At 36.4% G+C, this 16,857-nt stretch overlaps 1 protein-coding gene across 2 annotated transcripts in view; it reads right to left on the bottom strand.

Annotated features, from left to right (window-relative positions):
* Positions 1-12,384: 12,384 nt before the first annotated feature.
* lats1 (large tumor suppressor kinase 1) overlaps positions 12,385-16,857 on the bottom strand; it is a 58,975-nt gene continuing 54,502 nt past the window's right edge. For both annotated transcript variants that reach the window (XM_018094273.2, XM_018094274.2), the window contains exon 8: positions 12,385-13,800. In XM_018094273.2, the coding sequence (XP_017949762.1) occupies positions 13,285-13,800 (516 nt within the window). In that variant the 3' untranslated portion in view covers positions 12,385-13,284. The remainder of the gene's footprint in view (positions 13,801-16,857) is intronic.

Raw genomic sequence — 16,857 nt, 5'->3', positions numbered from 1 at the left:
CACTGGCTAGTATCTATTCTTTCGATAGTGTTTCTATCACTTACACTCAATAATCCGTATATAGAAATAATACAGGATGACTTAACGTAATAACTGAAGGGCAAATGGCACATATGTTCGGGTGAGCTATTGATGCCAAGTGAAGTAACTCTATACTTTCTGTTTAAAATAATTTGCTTACTTGAGCCATGAGTTTTAAAATTGTATATTGCAGTATAGTAGATTTATAAACCAAACAATTCAGATGAATATAATAAAGGCCAATGCATGAAAACTTTAAATGTGAAATATCTAACCAGATATCACCTCTGATTAAATTCCTGGCTTAAGATATTGGCTACCCATTGTGCATAACTCTCCATACTTTTAATTTCTTTATACAGCAGAATATCCACTGTTTTTCGGGGGACCAAAAATGATCAAATCTGGGGAAATCCTTTATGCATTTATATATTAGTGAGGCCACAAAAATACAGTATAAAATGAGAGAAAATAATGTCAAAACACATCCGTTACGCTTCTCCAGCAGAATCCTCTATTAAAATTAATTTTTATGGGGCTAGCCATATTCATTTCCCAGGGTACCACAACTATGTGACCTGTGCTCCGATAAACTTTAGTCACACTTTACTGCTGAGCTGCAAGTTGAAGTTATCTGACCCCCCTCTCAGCAGCCAATCAGCAGAACAATGGGAAGTTAGCAAGATAGCAGCTCCCAGTAGATATCAGAATAGCACAAAATCTGGCTTGGGACTCCTCCAGTTACATCGGAGTAGGAGAAACAATAGGTTACCTGAAAGCAGTTGCTGGCCCTTCCTGAAAGCTCAGAATCTGGCATAATGCACTGAGATGGCTGCCTACATACCAATATTACAACTAAAAAAAATACAATACTGACCTATCTATACAATCACATACTTAAACCATATATACCAACAATACTTCATACTGTAGATTTTCGTATCACAAGAGCCTTGGATACAATGCTTGTTCAAGAACTCATCCAGGCCCCTTTTAAACATTCTTTAAGAGAATCTGCCATTACAACATCACTAGTAAGGGCATTCCCCAACCTCACTGCCCTCACAGTGAAAAACAACCTACGCTGCTTCAACTGGAAGTTCTGTTCCTCTAAAGGGGTGGCCTCTGGTGTGCTGTTTGGTTGGAAAAAGGAACATCCCCCTATCTGCCTATAATCCCCTCTAATTTACTTGTACAGAGTAATCATGTCCCCTCGCAAGCGCCTTTTTTCCCAGAGAAAACAACCCCAACCATGACAGTCTAACCTCATATCTTAAATCTTCCATCCCCTCTACCAGTTTAGTTGTACGTCTCTGCACTCTCTCCAGCTCATTAATATCCTCCTTAAGGACTGGAGACCAAAACTGCATTGCATACTCAAGGTGAGGCCTCACCAGGGACCTATAAAGAGGCAAAATTATGTTTTCATTCCTTCAGTCAATGCCCCTTTTTTATACAAGACAGCACTTTATTTGCTTTAGTAGCCACAGAATGACACTGCCTGGAATTAGACAACTTATCTACAAAAATCCTCAGATTCATCTCCATTAAGCATACCTCCAACACACTACCATTTAGTGTATAATTTTCATTTATATTATTTCTACCAAAGTGCATAACTTTACACTTATCAACATTGAACCTCATTTTCCAATTTGCTGCCCAGTTTTCCAATTTTATCAAATCGCTCTGCAGAGTGGCAGCATCCTGCATGGAACTTATAGTTTAGTACTTATAGTTAAGTATCATCAGCAAAAATAGAAACAATCAACATTAATAAGGTTAAATAGCAAAGGACCAAGGACTGACCCCTGTGGGACTCCACTAACACTGGTCCATTTAGAAAATGTCTAATTTACCACCACTCTTTGTAATCTATCCTTCAGCAGGCAGATAATACAGATGGGGGAGTAGTGCTAGGAAGGGAAGGCAGGGTGTAACTGTAGGGGATTCAGTTATTGGAAAGGTGGATAGGGTAATTTGTTGCAAGGACCCTACATGCCGAACTGTATGCCTGGTGCTAGGGCTCGGCATGTGGAACAAGTGGAAAAAGACCCAGCAGTCTTGGTACAAATAGGTACCAATGACAAAGTTAGAGGATGGGGGAAGGTCCTCAAGAACAGTTTAAAAAAACTAGTTATGGGCGAGGACTTCCAAGGTAATTTTCTCAGAGGTATTACCTAGCTTGCCAAGAGCAATGTTAAGAAGGCAGTGAGAGCTTAGAGTGATTCACGTGTGGCTTAGAGATTGGTGCAGGGAGGAGGGCTTTGGGTTTCTGGAGAACTGGGCTGATTTTTCAATCAGCTACAGGCTCTTTGCCAGGGATGGGCTGCACCTCAATACATAGTAACATAGTAAGTTGGGTTGAAAAAAGACATACGTCCATCAAGTTCAACCATAATGCCTATATATAACCTGCCTAACTACTAGTTGATCCAGAGGAAGGCAAAAAACCCCATCTGAAGCCTCTCTAATTTGCCGCAGGGGGGAAAAAATTCCTTCCTGACTCCAAGATGGCAATCGGACCAGTCCCTGGATCAACTTGTACTAAGAGCTATCTCCCATACCCTGTATTCCCTCACTTGCTAAGAATCCATCCAGCCCCTTCTTAAAGCTATATAATGTATTAGCCAGCACGACTGATTCGGGGAGGGAATTCCACAACTTCACAGCTCTCACTGTAAAAAATCCTTTCCGAATATTTAAATGGAACCTCCCTTCTTCTAAACGGAGTGGGTGCCCTCGTATTCGTTGGAAGGACCTACTGGTAAATAAAGCGTTAGAGAGATTATTATATGATCCCTTTATATATTTATACATAGTTATCATGTCACCTCTTAAGCGCCTCTTCTCCAGTGTAAACAGACCCAACTTGGCCAGTCTTTCTTCATAACTGAGACTTTCTATACCCTTTACCAGCTTATTTGCCCTTCTCTGGACCCTCTCTAACTCAATAATGTCCCGTTTGAGCACTGGAGACCAAAACTGAACAGCATATTCTAGATGGGGCCTTACCAAAGGGGAAGAATAACCCCCTCCTCCCGTGAATCTATACCCCTTTTAATACAAAAACCTTGTTTGCCCTTGCAGCTGCTGCCTGGCATTGCTTGCTACAGCCAAGTTTATTATCTACAAGGACTCCAAGGTCCTTCTCCATTATGGATTTGCCTAGTGCAGTCCCATTAAGGGTATACGGGGCTTGCATATTTTTACATCCCAGGTGCATGACCTTACATTTATCCACATTAAATCTCATCTGCCACTTAGCTGCCCAGATTGCCAGTTGGTCAAGATCCTGCTGCAGGGATGTCACATCCTGCATAGAATTGACTGGTCTGCAGAGTTTTGTGTCATCTGCAAACACTGATACATTACTCATAATACCCTCCCCTAAGTCATTTATGAACAAATTAAACAAAAGTGGCCCCAGTACAGAACCCTGAGGGACCCCACTGAGAACCTTACTCCAAGTAGAGAATGTACCATTAACAACCACCCTCTGTACCCGATCCTGTAGCCAGTTTTCTATCCATGTGCAAACGACTTCACTAAGACCAATAGACCTTAGCTTAGAAAGCAGTCGTTTGTGGGGAACGGTATCAAATGCTTTGGCAAAATCCACTGCATCCCCACTGTCCAGCTTCTTACTTACCTCATCATAAAAAGCACCTGTCCTTCATAAAGCCATGCTGATTACTGCTCATAATGGCATTCTCCAGTACATAATTTTGAATGTGATCCCTTAACAAGCCTTCAAATAACTTGCCCACCACAGATGTCAAACTTACAGGCCTATAATTGCCAGGCTGAGATCTTACTCCCTTTTTAAATATAGGAATGACATTTGCCTTCTTCCAATCCCTAGGTACCATACCTGATGAAAGCGAGTCTGAGAATATCAGAAACAAGGGCCACTGCAATTCTGCCCCTAGCTCTCTCAGTACTCGAGGGTGTATTCCATCTGGCCCAGGTGCCTTGTTTACATTTATTGTGTGTAACCCTTTAAGCACCATATCCTATGCCAACCACTGTGTAGTTGGAGCTGAGGCAACAGTGAAGCTATTGGGTGGGACTTGGCCCACTGGCTCCTCTACTGTATACACAGAAGAAAAGAACTGGTTAAGCACATCTGCCTTTTCTGTATCCGCTGAAACCATATTGTTACTATAACACAATGGGGCCACATCCTCAACCTGCATCTTTTTACTATTAATATACTTAAAAAACTTTTTGGGGTTAGTCTTGGCCTCGGCCGCAATGCGCTCCTCATTTTCTATCTTTGCGTTCCGGATTGCTGTTTTACAACACTTGTTATAGTGTTTATAATCATTAAACGCAGCTACTGTCCCCTCTGACTTATATTTTTAAAAGCTTTCCTTTTTCTCCCTATTAACTTTTTTCTCCCTATTAACCATGCTATACTGGATCTAGTGATCTCTAATGACCCAGAATGTATAGCAAATGGTGGTTGAATCCCTGGGTAACATTGACCATAATGTTATTTCATTTGATGTTTGGTGCAGGAATCAAATATATGCTGGGGCAACAAAGACCCTTAATTTTAGAAAAGTTAATTTTAGCTCCTTAAGGGCAGCGCTTCAGGGCATAGATTGGGGCATCATGTTTTCTGATGAAAACACAGAGCAGAAATAGATGTCATTTAAAACAATATTAAATCATTACTGTTCTCAATTTATTCCATTAATAAGAAAAAGTAGAAGTGTTAAGAATCACCCTATGTGGCTTAATTCTGAGGTAAAGAAGTTAATTGGGAAAAAAAAGAAAAGCTTTTAAGAAAGATACGTCAGAGGGGCCAGAAGCTGCATTTAATGATTATAAACACTATAACGTGTTGTAAAACTGTAATCCAGAAGGCAAAGATAGAAAATGAGGAGCACATTGCAGCAGAGGCCAAAACTAACCCCGAAAAGTTTAAGTATTTTAATAGTAAAAAGATGCAGGTTGAGGGTGTGGCCCCATTGATTTGTAGTAACATTCATGGTGTTGAAAGGGTTAAAATAGCATAGTTGTAGCTAATCTATTATACAGTGCAAATGAGAGTTCCTAGCAGTTTCCAGCTCCACCTCCTATTTGGGTCTGCTACAACATATGACAGTGACGAATGAGCGGTTGTGTTCCCATGGTAACCTGTGTTACAGTGCACGATCTTACACATAGGAAATTGTACCCACCATGCTTTGTGTTCCTCCAAATTTCCACCCCACCATCTAATAAGACAAGGACACATACACAGAAGTGGTAAAATTTTAATAAAGAAATATAAAACTATAATTACAGGTTAAAAGATGTACCACTTTCTTACAGACATGTTGTAGATAGTATAAGCAATGAGACACTGATCCCTGGTAGAGGCACATTATAAGTCTTTTAGGCAACAACAGCATTGTAGAAAAACCCACCCACTATATTTGACAGTATTAAAATAGAATATTGTCCAAATGCTACTTACAGCTTATAAATTTGAAACACCAAAACCAAGCATATACACAAAACAGCAAAACCCTTAATTGAAGTACGATGGTATACTGTACAGTTTATTGGAGAAGCAGGACAATTAGGAATTGATGAAGGGGTGGTGGGAAGGGCCTGCCCTAGTTTAACTTTTCCAAGTATGTACAAGAAAAATAAAGTTTACTATAGGATTTATAAATACATTTTATATAAAGATACTGCGTGAAAGAAAATAGCTTAACTGGGAAAGTATTATAAAAACTACAAATACTCACATATTCTAATTTACAAATCTTATATACAGTAGCAAAGTCCAACTAGTAGTAATAGTAGGAAATACCTGTAATTTAGGATCTCTCTCTACACTCTTGGCTTCTAATTAGTTTGTTTGGATCATACTTTTAGTACAAACTGGCTTTAAGCTGCACAGTTTGCAGTACAGTTAGGGCCAAGTCAACAGTGATATAAACTGATAATGCAATTGTATTTGAGTTATTTTAGAGCCTATTGCTTTTAACCGTTTATAAATATTGCTTACCAAATAATAAATTAAACATCTTTTCATATTAAAATGTTCCCATTAAAATATAACATTTATATCCATGCAGATAGATGTCTTCTATAATGGTAATAAATGTTCTTAATATATTGGCCCTCACTACGTACGTCTTGGCAATCTCTCTCGCAATACATGCTTTGCATCACATACATTATTGGTTAGTGATCCCATGCCTAAACTCTCCATGCAGATTCTAATGAAGACAGTGCTCAGTGGGAATGCTGAAGAGTTACTTTATTAGGTGAAATTTATATAAAAATGTTTTTTTTCTTAAATGATTGTCCCCTTATAAGTTCAAATAAATATATATTTTAATACCCATAAAACATTTCTGCAACAACCTAAAGCTTTTGGTTTAAGATCACTGATCTTTAAGGAAAGGCACAGGGTACGATTTGTTGCATGTGATAAAATCTGCGCAACCGCAAGTGACAAGTTTCATTAAGATTATTAAGAAGTACAACCTATTGCTCTTGGCGATGCAGCTTAATTGCAGGAAATTGCCTTCCCTCACTAGATTGCCGAGTCATAGGTGTAATAGGAATAATAGGTCTTAACTTGTGGAAGATTTGTCCCCCGTGGTATCAAAGATTTAACTGCGGGCAAATCATACCCTCATCGCCCTTAGTCTGCAAACTCCCAACAGTTGCTGGGCTGAATTCCTTAGGGTGGAAGTGTCATGCTTGGAATTTAAGATTAGTATTAATCCCAGAAATCTTGTGCTCTGGCCCACAAACTATATGTACTTCTCCCATTCTTCCCCCACTGGAAAGTGATCATCTGGAGATTTAACTACATGGAAAGGTCAAAATTCAAAATATTTATCCTATTAAACAAAAACATTTAAGGACCAGTAATATCAGAAGTGTTTTTTTAGCATTTAATGTTTGCATCTTTTAATGGAGCACTACCAACTAAGCTATGTCTTGGAAACAAATGTTCTGTTTTCTAGGACACAATAGGACATTAAAAAATACTGCTTCCCTTTTGTGTGGAAACTTGTTTTGTTTTTAAACTATGCCCGGGGTAGCTGCGACCAAGGCCCGGGATTCAGAAGACATTCAGGGGGGCATCAACCCATATGAATAGTATCAAACAAACGTTGAACAAAGGAAGCACTGTATTCATTTAGAAAGTGCAGGTCTTGTGTGCTTGACCTGTGTGTACTCACCCACAAAGCAGAATGCAAAAGTAAGGAGACGAACTGTGGTCAAATGTCAATCAAGGTTCTCCACAGGACATTAAAAGGAGCTTATATTATGTAAAACAGGACAACTGTTTCCAAAAATTTGCTTATTTGAAGCTGCTGGATGAACAGATACAAACTTTAAATAGGAGTGATTTTTTTTCAAGCTAAACACTGCTGGTCCTTTAAAATAAACACATTTCTGTAATAAGTAAACCAGGGACAGCTTACATTTTTGTTAGGAGAAAAGACTGCATTGACATTCGTTAGAATACAGCTTTCCCCTAAGAAGCAACAGGCACAGATCTTAACATATGTCATTGTATGTACTTCACCACTACACTGTACATACAGGCACAAGTACATCCAATCTTACTATAAAACTGGTATTGCGCTATATTTTTATGGGTAATTTATTATACAGGTATGTGATCCCTTTTCTGGAAACCCATTATCCAGAAATTTCCAAATTACGGAATGGCAATCTCACATAAACTCCATTATAAGCAAATAATTCTAATTTCTAAAAATAATTAGGTTTTTCTCTGTAATAATAAAACAGTACCGTATACTTGATCCCAGGTAGGATACGATTTATCCTTATTGGATGCAAAACAATTCTATTGGGTTTATTCAATATTTAAATGATTTTTAGCAGACTTAAGTTATGGAGATCCAAATTAAACCCCAGGTCCCGGGAATTCTGGATAACAGGTAACATATTGTACAGCTACTTTTATTTTCCACTCTGAATCTACTTTAGTAATCTGTAATAATAAAATATTTAAAATCTTATAATGCATACGTAACTTTCTATTTTAAGCATGGTGTTTATTTTAGTTCCAAATCTGTGGTACTAATTTGCATATATGTGGTATTAACATCAAAACTTATTGTGCTACAGGTACATCTTAAGTATGTTTGTGACCAGCATAGAAAAATGTAGACACTTATGTAGAAGTAGGCACAGAAGGCCGGGATTCAGTCCAGAATTAAAGTTAGCCAAATCCTAAAGTGACAACATAATTTAAAATAAGGGAAAATGGAATGGGAGACAGGAACTCTTCTCTTAATAAATACTTATTTCTCCAAGACAAGTGTCTTCTTAGGGATATAGTGTAACAAAATGAAATAGAAAAGACAAAAAATCCCCTTAATTAAGAATCCCTCTTATCTAAAATAAGGTCACTTACTGCAGGTCTGTTATTTTTGCCAGGTTTCGCCATAAAAAAATGCCAATAGACTCCAATAAGTGAAAAAAACATGCTCATTGACTTGAATGTATTTCGCGACTTTTTTTTCAGCGGAATGAAACGGGACAGATTCTCTCATCACTTTATCACCTTTAGTTCACCTGCATATTTGTGGGAAACTAGATATTTTGAATACTATTACCAAGCTTAAATGGGCTCTGGGTATAAAAACTTTTTATGCCACATCTTTACAATTTTGGGAAAGTGTGTAAAGGTTAAATGGGCACAAGTTAATTTTTTAACAAGGTATATGGAATGCATATTAACACAATTATTTTCATTTTCAGTTCAGTGAAACATCATTTCTAGAAAAAACTTGCAGTACATCAATGAGCACTAATTATCATCCAATTTACTCAAGTTTACTGAAGAGAATAATCACAGTTCTACCCATTTTCAAGTTTTAGTGGTAAGGGAGACAGTATCTACCTGATTAAAAAAGGTGCTAGTAACCAAACTCTCTCTTTTATTATGTTTAATAGCTTCCATAAAAAATGAACAGCTAATAAATATACAATTAGGACAGCTCCTTAGGTTTAAGTTACAGACTCAAAAATTGAGGTATTAAGAGAAGGAATATCTCTCTAATATTATAGAAAAATCTTACAACAAGAACACAACGGCATACCCCAACACAGGTTACTGGGAGACAACAAGTGGAGGACATGGAAAGGTTGGGGATAGGAACTTAAGCAAACTGAGAGAAACCCTTTCTTGTTAAGACCATCCTAAATTTAGGCCATTTAAATGGTACACAAACACTCTCAGTATCTGATGGGTGATACCGATGTGTTATTTTTAAAAGAACCAAAACCCTCAAAGAGATTGTAGCACCCTCTAGGCTTAAGAGATTTTACACATAATGATGAGAGGTTCACAAACAATAAATAAGGGACGTATAAATGTGGGAAATATACTAACTGCTTTTTGTGCAGACATAGTGTATTATCACAGCTGTTAGTGTAGTGTGGTGTGGTAATATACAATCTGATTTGTTCTGGTGGTGAAAAAAAAATAATTTAATTTACTAGTAGAAAAATAGTCTGCAACAAAAAACAGAAAGCAATTTTAAAATGTTCTTTTTCTGGTGTACTATCTGTAAACAATTTAACTAAAAACATGCTTGGAAGGTGGACAACACCCCTGTTACAAGTCAGTTTGTCTCACTCCTGAGATATTGGGAACTCACAGAAATAAAGCATGATGTTGGCTGTGCTAGGGTTAACTGCATAGCGAATTTATAGATTCTTAAGATCTTCCCTATTTAAATATATGGATGAATTAGTAGTGAATTTGAGTGAATGGCTTATCACAGTGTAATGAGTGTTACTATGCTATAAGCAGTAATCAAACATATCACTGAATATGAATCTAAACTTCTCAGGCAAAAAATGACCTTGGACTATGTCAGATATTGATCCACAAAAAAGTAAAAGTAAGCGCTTATCACAACACACAAAATATTACAATGTTAATAACAATCAAAAAATGATTCCCCATATACTGAAAAAAAAAATATAGGAATGTAACTGACATTTTCAATAAATATACAAAGCTTCAACAGTTATAACAATGGACATAATCTCCAGCATAACAGCATACTGCTTATCTGTGTACTGGTAACCTAATTATGTTCCATGTAAGAACCAAACAGAGTAGCTCTGATTTTTCATGATTAAAATAATAGGCAAAAAGTATGATTACCATAGATTACCAAGTCCTATATTCATGTAGAATAATGGGGTCAACTATCTCATTTAATAAATTTACCAGTATACTTGGGGGGCTCAGGAAGCAGACATTTCAAATTCACAAAGGCAGGCACTCCAAAGAATATCCACAGAGAACAGGCTAAATCAAAAAGTGGAGTTGATGCTTCAGTAATTATGTTTATATGCATATACTCAAGAAAGGTCAGGTAAAATAGGGGCAAATACACCAAATATATATTTAACAAAGGTCTGTCCAATTGTAGCCAAGTATCAAACCAAATTATTATTCTGCTTCCTTTTGCACAGTATAACAAATAGCAGGCCTAAAATGTGGAAAAATATGTACTCCCCCAAATTAAGGGAAATAAATACAGAGCACAAGACTGGATGGCATAGCTTTTTGTACCTTTAAAAGAGAAGGAAAGGCACAATCACGGGGGTGCCAAAATGTTAGGTAATCCCCAAGTGATTGTAATCACTATCCTGTCACCCTAGGCCAGTGCTCCTGTTAGCAAAAAACTGCACCAGCCAGGGGTACCTGCAAGCAATCCTCTCCCTTTTTCACGCCGCTTACACATATGCAGTAGAGTGAAAAGCCATAATGTGTCGGCCCCAGGATCGCAAAGAAAGAAGACAAAAGGAAGAGGATAACCCATTCTGGTTTTTTTCTAACCGAAGCACCTGCCTGGGGTATTAGGTAAGTGATTAAAATTACTGAGGGGGGTGCCTAGCATTTGCCACCCCCAATGATTGTACCTTTCCTTTACCTTTAAGATACCATATATGTATTTTGCATGTACAACCATTTTAGCAGACCCATCTCATAAGTAAAATGAAAATGTATCAAAAAGTTATACCTTCATCCTTTTGACCTGGACCCGTTGGAGCACCTTCATTAATAGTAGAGGTATGGAAAGTTCTTACTTTGTCTATTATTTGATAAAAACATCTGGATGTAAATAGTTTATAGCTTGAGATTTTTTTAAAAAAGTGATGTTTTTTCCTTAAAGGGGAACTGTCACTCACACATAAAAATCTGTATAAAGAGAGTCCTTTGCTAATTAAACATGAAACCCAAATTCTTTTTTTTATTGAAAAATCCATACCAGTAATAAATGTATTTTAAAATCTGAGCTATCAATTATATATTGTCTGCAGGCAATTACTTTCACTTTGCATTCAGTACGTCCTAGATGTCATTGTATTTATGTAACCTGTACATGGGCACGATCATCAGGTGCCAGATTGTGGAGCATTAACAAGATTCTGGGATAATGCAAAGCTTGGTTTAATAAGAATTTACAAAATGCCAGCTGTCTGTGATTGCTTGAAAGACTGAGGGAAAGAAGATTTATATAATTTATGTAGTATAAGTAAGTTTTGCTGAACTAAAATTATAAAAAAAGGATTTGGAATTATTTCTTAAGGTGACAGGTCCCTTTTTACATAAACAAAAAAAAAAAAAAAAAAACTAAATCCAAACAGAGCCAACAAAAGGCAAACTACAGTTTTGTTTTTTTTAAATCACATGTTGGTCCACCAATAAGCAGCTAAGTATGCTTTAAAGGGCTCCAGGAATATTTGACATAATATGTGTCCTCATTATACCCTTATACCAAAGACTTTTTCCAGACATTTACCTCTTTTTCTCTCTCTATTATGTCAGATAGTAAAACACTAAACACTGAAATACTGCTGAAATTATAAAAAGTAAAAAGCCTTTTGAAATGAATACACTTTCCTGGTTTCTTAAAGAGAATAGCTGTGCCATGAGGACCTGTCACCAGACATAACATCTGTATAATACAAGTAATTTTCAAATCAAACAGAAACTATTTTTTTTTTCATATTAAAACATCTATTCCTATTTTAAATGTATTTAAAATCTCAGCTGTCAATCATATTGGATGCCCTGCCTCTATACCTGAGGCACAGCAATTACTTTTACTTTCATTTCTACACTTTCTGTAAGTCACTGCACTCCTCACATTCCCCTTTCACTGTCTACCTAATGTGTAGCCTGTGAATGAGCATGTGCATCAGCATTTCCTTTTAGGCTCATGCATTAGATTTTAGGATGATGCAAAGCTTGCCTTGATAACAGTTACCACAATGGTGTCTGCCTCAATGTGGTAACTGTGGATTTCACCAGAATGAAGGAAACAAGATTATATAGTGTAAGTAAAGTTTATTTTGCTTGACTAGCTTAATAAAATAGGATCTGCAATTACTAGTTAGGGTGACAGGTCCCCCTTTAACAGTTTCTCTCTCTGGTGCCTATGACACAACATGAATCTAGCACTCACAGTTGCTTTAAAGGCATCTCATGATCTTATATGTGGTGAAACACTCTTTTTCTGTTACCAGAGCCGCAGATAACATTTTATTGCCTGTGTGGGACTAGCCTTAGCAAATATCAAAAGCACTCATGGGTCTCTATTTTTATTATTATTAAACGTTTTTTCTTTCCACAGTCAAAAATGGTCAGTTGTTAAACCACTACAATAAAGCAATAAACTTTTACAGCAAATCGACAACAGCTAATTTTTCTTATATTTCATGTATACTTCTGTTTTAAAATATTAGCTGTTTAACAATTAAAGTAGACAAAATGAAACCAGCTTAGAGTGCAAACAAAGATTGCATCAAAGAACTTAGAAACTGAAATACAATATTTTTGGCAGATATTCATGAACTGAGTATAAATTAAAAATGAATTTCAGGTTTTTTACATATACCCTCATTAACATCTTCTGGAGACCACATTATTATTGTCAAACAATAGCGCAACTTACCAGTTTAACTGAAAAGTAATTTTTAGTGGATACTTATAAATAGGACTATAAAATAAAATGACATTAAAACAGTTATAAAAAGGTGCTGCTATAGGGAGAGGCTTCCCCTGAGTGTGTAAGACTGAAGGAACCATAACATTGGTATCTATTAAGGAGTAACACCATTCAAATGGTGGTTGTGAACTCCTAGCCTAATTATAATAGCAATTATAGTGTGTAATTAACAACTAGGTACTGCAAGAAAGTGCATACAGTAGTACCTTACTTAAATAATACATATGTACAACTAAACATATACTAGATCCCTGTTTGGGGGTCTGTTGCCATCTTGCTCACTTTCTTCTGCGTCAGAGTCTTCTCCACCCATGTCTTGGGTGTCATCATAGTCATACCTGAATGGTTTGGGATAATTGTATGGATGCCCATTATCATCAAAGAACCTTCTAAAGGTGAATTCATAAAAGGCATGTTCAGGGTGTTTTCCATTCTTGTACCATCCATTAAGAGTATCATTTTTGTTTCCATCCTTGTCCTCGTCATTCCACAATTTTTCTGGATCCACTGGATCAAAATTAGAAGTATCTGTTGGATGAGTTATTGTAGGGGTATATGGAGCAGGTTGTTGTCGCAGGTCACTAGAGAAGTCTATGTTTTTAAAGAAAGGATGTACTTTAATTTCATCTACTCCATTCTTACCCAACCGGTCTTCTGGACCTCGGCACAGCTTGACAATAAGGTCAGAGGCTTCTGGGGAAAGTTTTGCTTGAGCAGGAATGTGAAGCGTTGTTTGCCATTTGATTACCTAATACAGAGAAGTGTGATACATCAACATGAATAGCTTGTGGCAAACTGGCAATACATAAATGTTCTCCTAAAAAGGTGTCATTAATGGGGTTGTTATTCACCTTTAAATTAGCTTTCAGTAGAGAGTAATATACTGAGAATTTGCAATTGGTCGTCATTTCTTATTATTTGTAGTTTTTAAGTTATTTCACTTATTTCTCAGCAGCTCTGCAGTTTGAGTTTGGAGTTTCAGCAGCTATCTAGTTGCTAGGGTCCAAATTACCTTAGCGACCAGGGAGCAGTTTGAATGAGAGGATGGTAAATGAATAGGAGAGGACCTGAATAAAAAAACAAGTTATAAAAAGTAACAATAAAAATAAAACCACATCCTCACTGAGTAATAGTATTTTTAGTTGCTGGGGTCAAATACCCCCATTTAAAAGCTGCAAAGAGTTAGAAGAAAAGGGCAAATAGATCAAAAACTATAAGAAATAATTAAGACCAATCGAAAAGTTGCTTATAATAGGAAGTTCAATAACATGCTAAAAGTTAACTTAAAGGTGAACCACCCCTTTAATGTAATCCAGACAGCTGAAAACTTCCTTTTTTAAACAGTTTATAAATGTTGTTGTTAAAGTTTTACTTCACTGGCTTCTAACAAACTCACCTTTCTTTGCCTCCACCTGGATCAACTAGTAGTTTCACTTTGGGGAAAAAACTGCATCCATTATGTTTCTACTTTACTGTGATTTCCATAAATATTGTTAAAGGGGCTAAGTTAAAATAAAAAAAAAACAGGGCTTCTGATATATATAGCTTCTGTTCAGAGTATGTTTAAATGGATTGCTCACAAAAGTTCAAGTTATTGCATTAATCATTAAATATGTTTAATCTCTATGCCCCATTGTTTTGTAATATATTTATCAAAAAGTTAAAGGGCAATTATCTTTAAATTTTCCCCAGAAAAATAATTCAAATTCCCCACAACTTACTAGGTGGAGAAGCATTTGTCAGGGACTTATGGATGGCTGTTTTTAACCACAGTATGTTTGTGTACTCACAGCTGTTTCTAAGTTACTCAAAGGCTGCAAATTCTAAATATAAAATGTTACCTAATAAAAGAAAATATAATTCCAAGAAACTTTCCAATATACACTGTTTAAATAGCCAGAACCAAGAGTACAGAGAACAGTAAAGGGCAGATATTGCAATTACATTTACAAATAACAATCATTCATTTGCCTAGAATTACAAAACTGAGGAATCCAATTAGTAGGCAAAAAGCGTAATGTGCTATATATAGGTATGGGACCCTTTATGCAGAATTTGGATCACCATACTCATGTAAATATTAAATAAACCCAATAGGATTATTTTTGCCCCCCATAAGGATTAATCATATCCCAGTTGGGATCAAGAACAAGGTATAGAGAAAAAGGAAATCATTTGCTTAAAATTAAGTCTATGGGAGATGGCCTTTCTGTAATTCAGTGTGGTTGCTATAGTGCAGTAATTCTTAAGCCAACTTTCTGCATTTGGTATTTAAAACTAAGCAAGCCACTTATACCCTTAAAAATAATTGCCGGAGAAGGACCTGAAGGTACTTGTGAATAATAAACTTAGCTGTAGAAAACAATGCTAGTCAGCAACAGGAATGCAATATATTGTCCTCTATTAAATGGGGTAGGATAATTCTTTCACTTGACAAAGCACTGGTAGGACCCTGTCTAGAACAGCGTTTTTCAACCGTTGGTGTGCCGTAGGCAGGGCCGCAATTTTTACTTTCAAAGGGGGCCCGGCGATGCTACAGTTTCTTAGTTGCTCGGGCCCCCTTTAATAAAATCCGGGCCCTGTCATTGGTTGCGCCCCGTGTGTACGGGTGACGTCAGTACGCAACGTTAAAAAGTCACTGAGACAGAGAAAGTCCACAGAAGAGCAAATATATGGTGATTATGGGTATAGTAACATATTAACATAGTAAGTTGGGTTGAAAAAAGACATACGTCCATCACGTTCAACCATAATGCTTGAACCTAACTTCTAGTTGATCCAGGGGAAGGCAAAAAACCCCATCTGATGCCTCTCTAATTTGCAGCAGAGGGGAAAAAATTCCTTCCTGACTCCAAGATGGCAATCGGACCAGTCCCTGGATCAACCTGTACTAAGAGCTATCTCCCATAACGCTGTATCCCTCACTTAGAATAAGAAACCATCCAGCCCCTTCTTAAAGTTATATAATGTATCAGCCAGCACGGTTGATTCAGGGAGGGAATTCCACAACTTCACAGCTCTCACAGTAAAAAATCCTTTCTGAATATTTAAACGGAAGCTCCCTTCTTCTAAACAGAGTAGGTGCCCTCATGTCCGTTGGAAGGACCTACTGGTAAATAAAGCATTAGAAAGGTTATTATATGATCCCCTTATGTCTCAGCTATGAGTTAAGGATGGGCAAGTTGAGACAGAAAAAATAGTCAGTTAAAATAACTAATATATATATATATATATATATATATATATATATATATATATATATATATATATATATATAATATATATCATATATATATCATATATATCTATATCTATATATCTATATCTTATATATCTATATATCTATATCTATATATATCTATATCTATATATCTATATCTATATATATCTATATCTATCTATATCTATCTATATCTATATATATATATATATATATATATATATATATACACAGTGGAGGAAATAATTATTTGACCCCTCACTGATTTTGTAAGTTTGTCCAATGACAAAGAAATGAAAAGTCTCAGAACAGTATCATTTCAACGGTAGGTTTATTTTAACAGTGGCAGATAGCACATCAAAAGGAAAATCGAAAAAATAACTTTAAATAAAAGATAGCAACTGATTTGCATTTCATTGAGTGAAATAAGTTTTTGAACCCCTACCAACCATTAAGAGTTCTGGCTCCCACAGAGTGGTTAGACACTTCTACTCAATTAGTCAACCTCATTAAGGACACCTGTCTTAACTAGTCACCTGTATAAAAGACACCTGTCCACAGAATCAATCAATCAAGCAGACTCCA

The sequence above is a fragment of the Xenopus tropicalis genome, chromosome 5 (genome assembly GCF_000004195.4).
Source record: "Xenopus tropicalis strain Nigerian chromosome 5, UCB_Xtro_10.0, whole genome shotgun sequence".
Taxonomy (NCBI): Eukaryota; Metazoa; Chordata; class Amphibia; order Anura; family Pipidae; genus Xenopus; species Xenopus tropicalis.
Note: the sequence above shows the minus strand (reverse complement) of the source record. Positions and strands in the feature narration are given on the sequence as shown.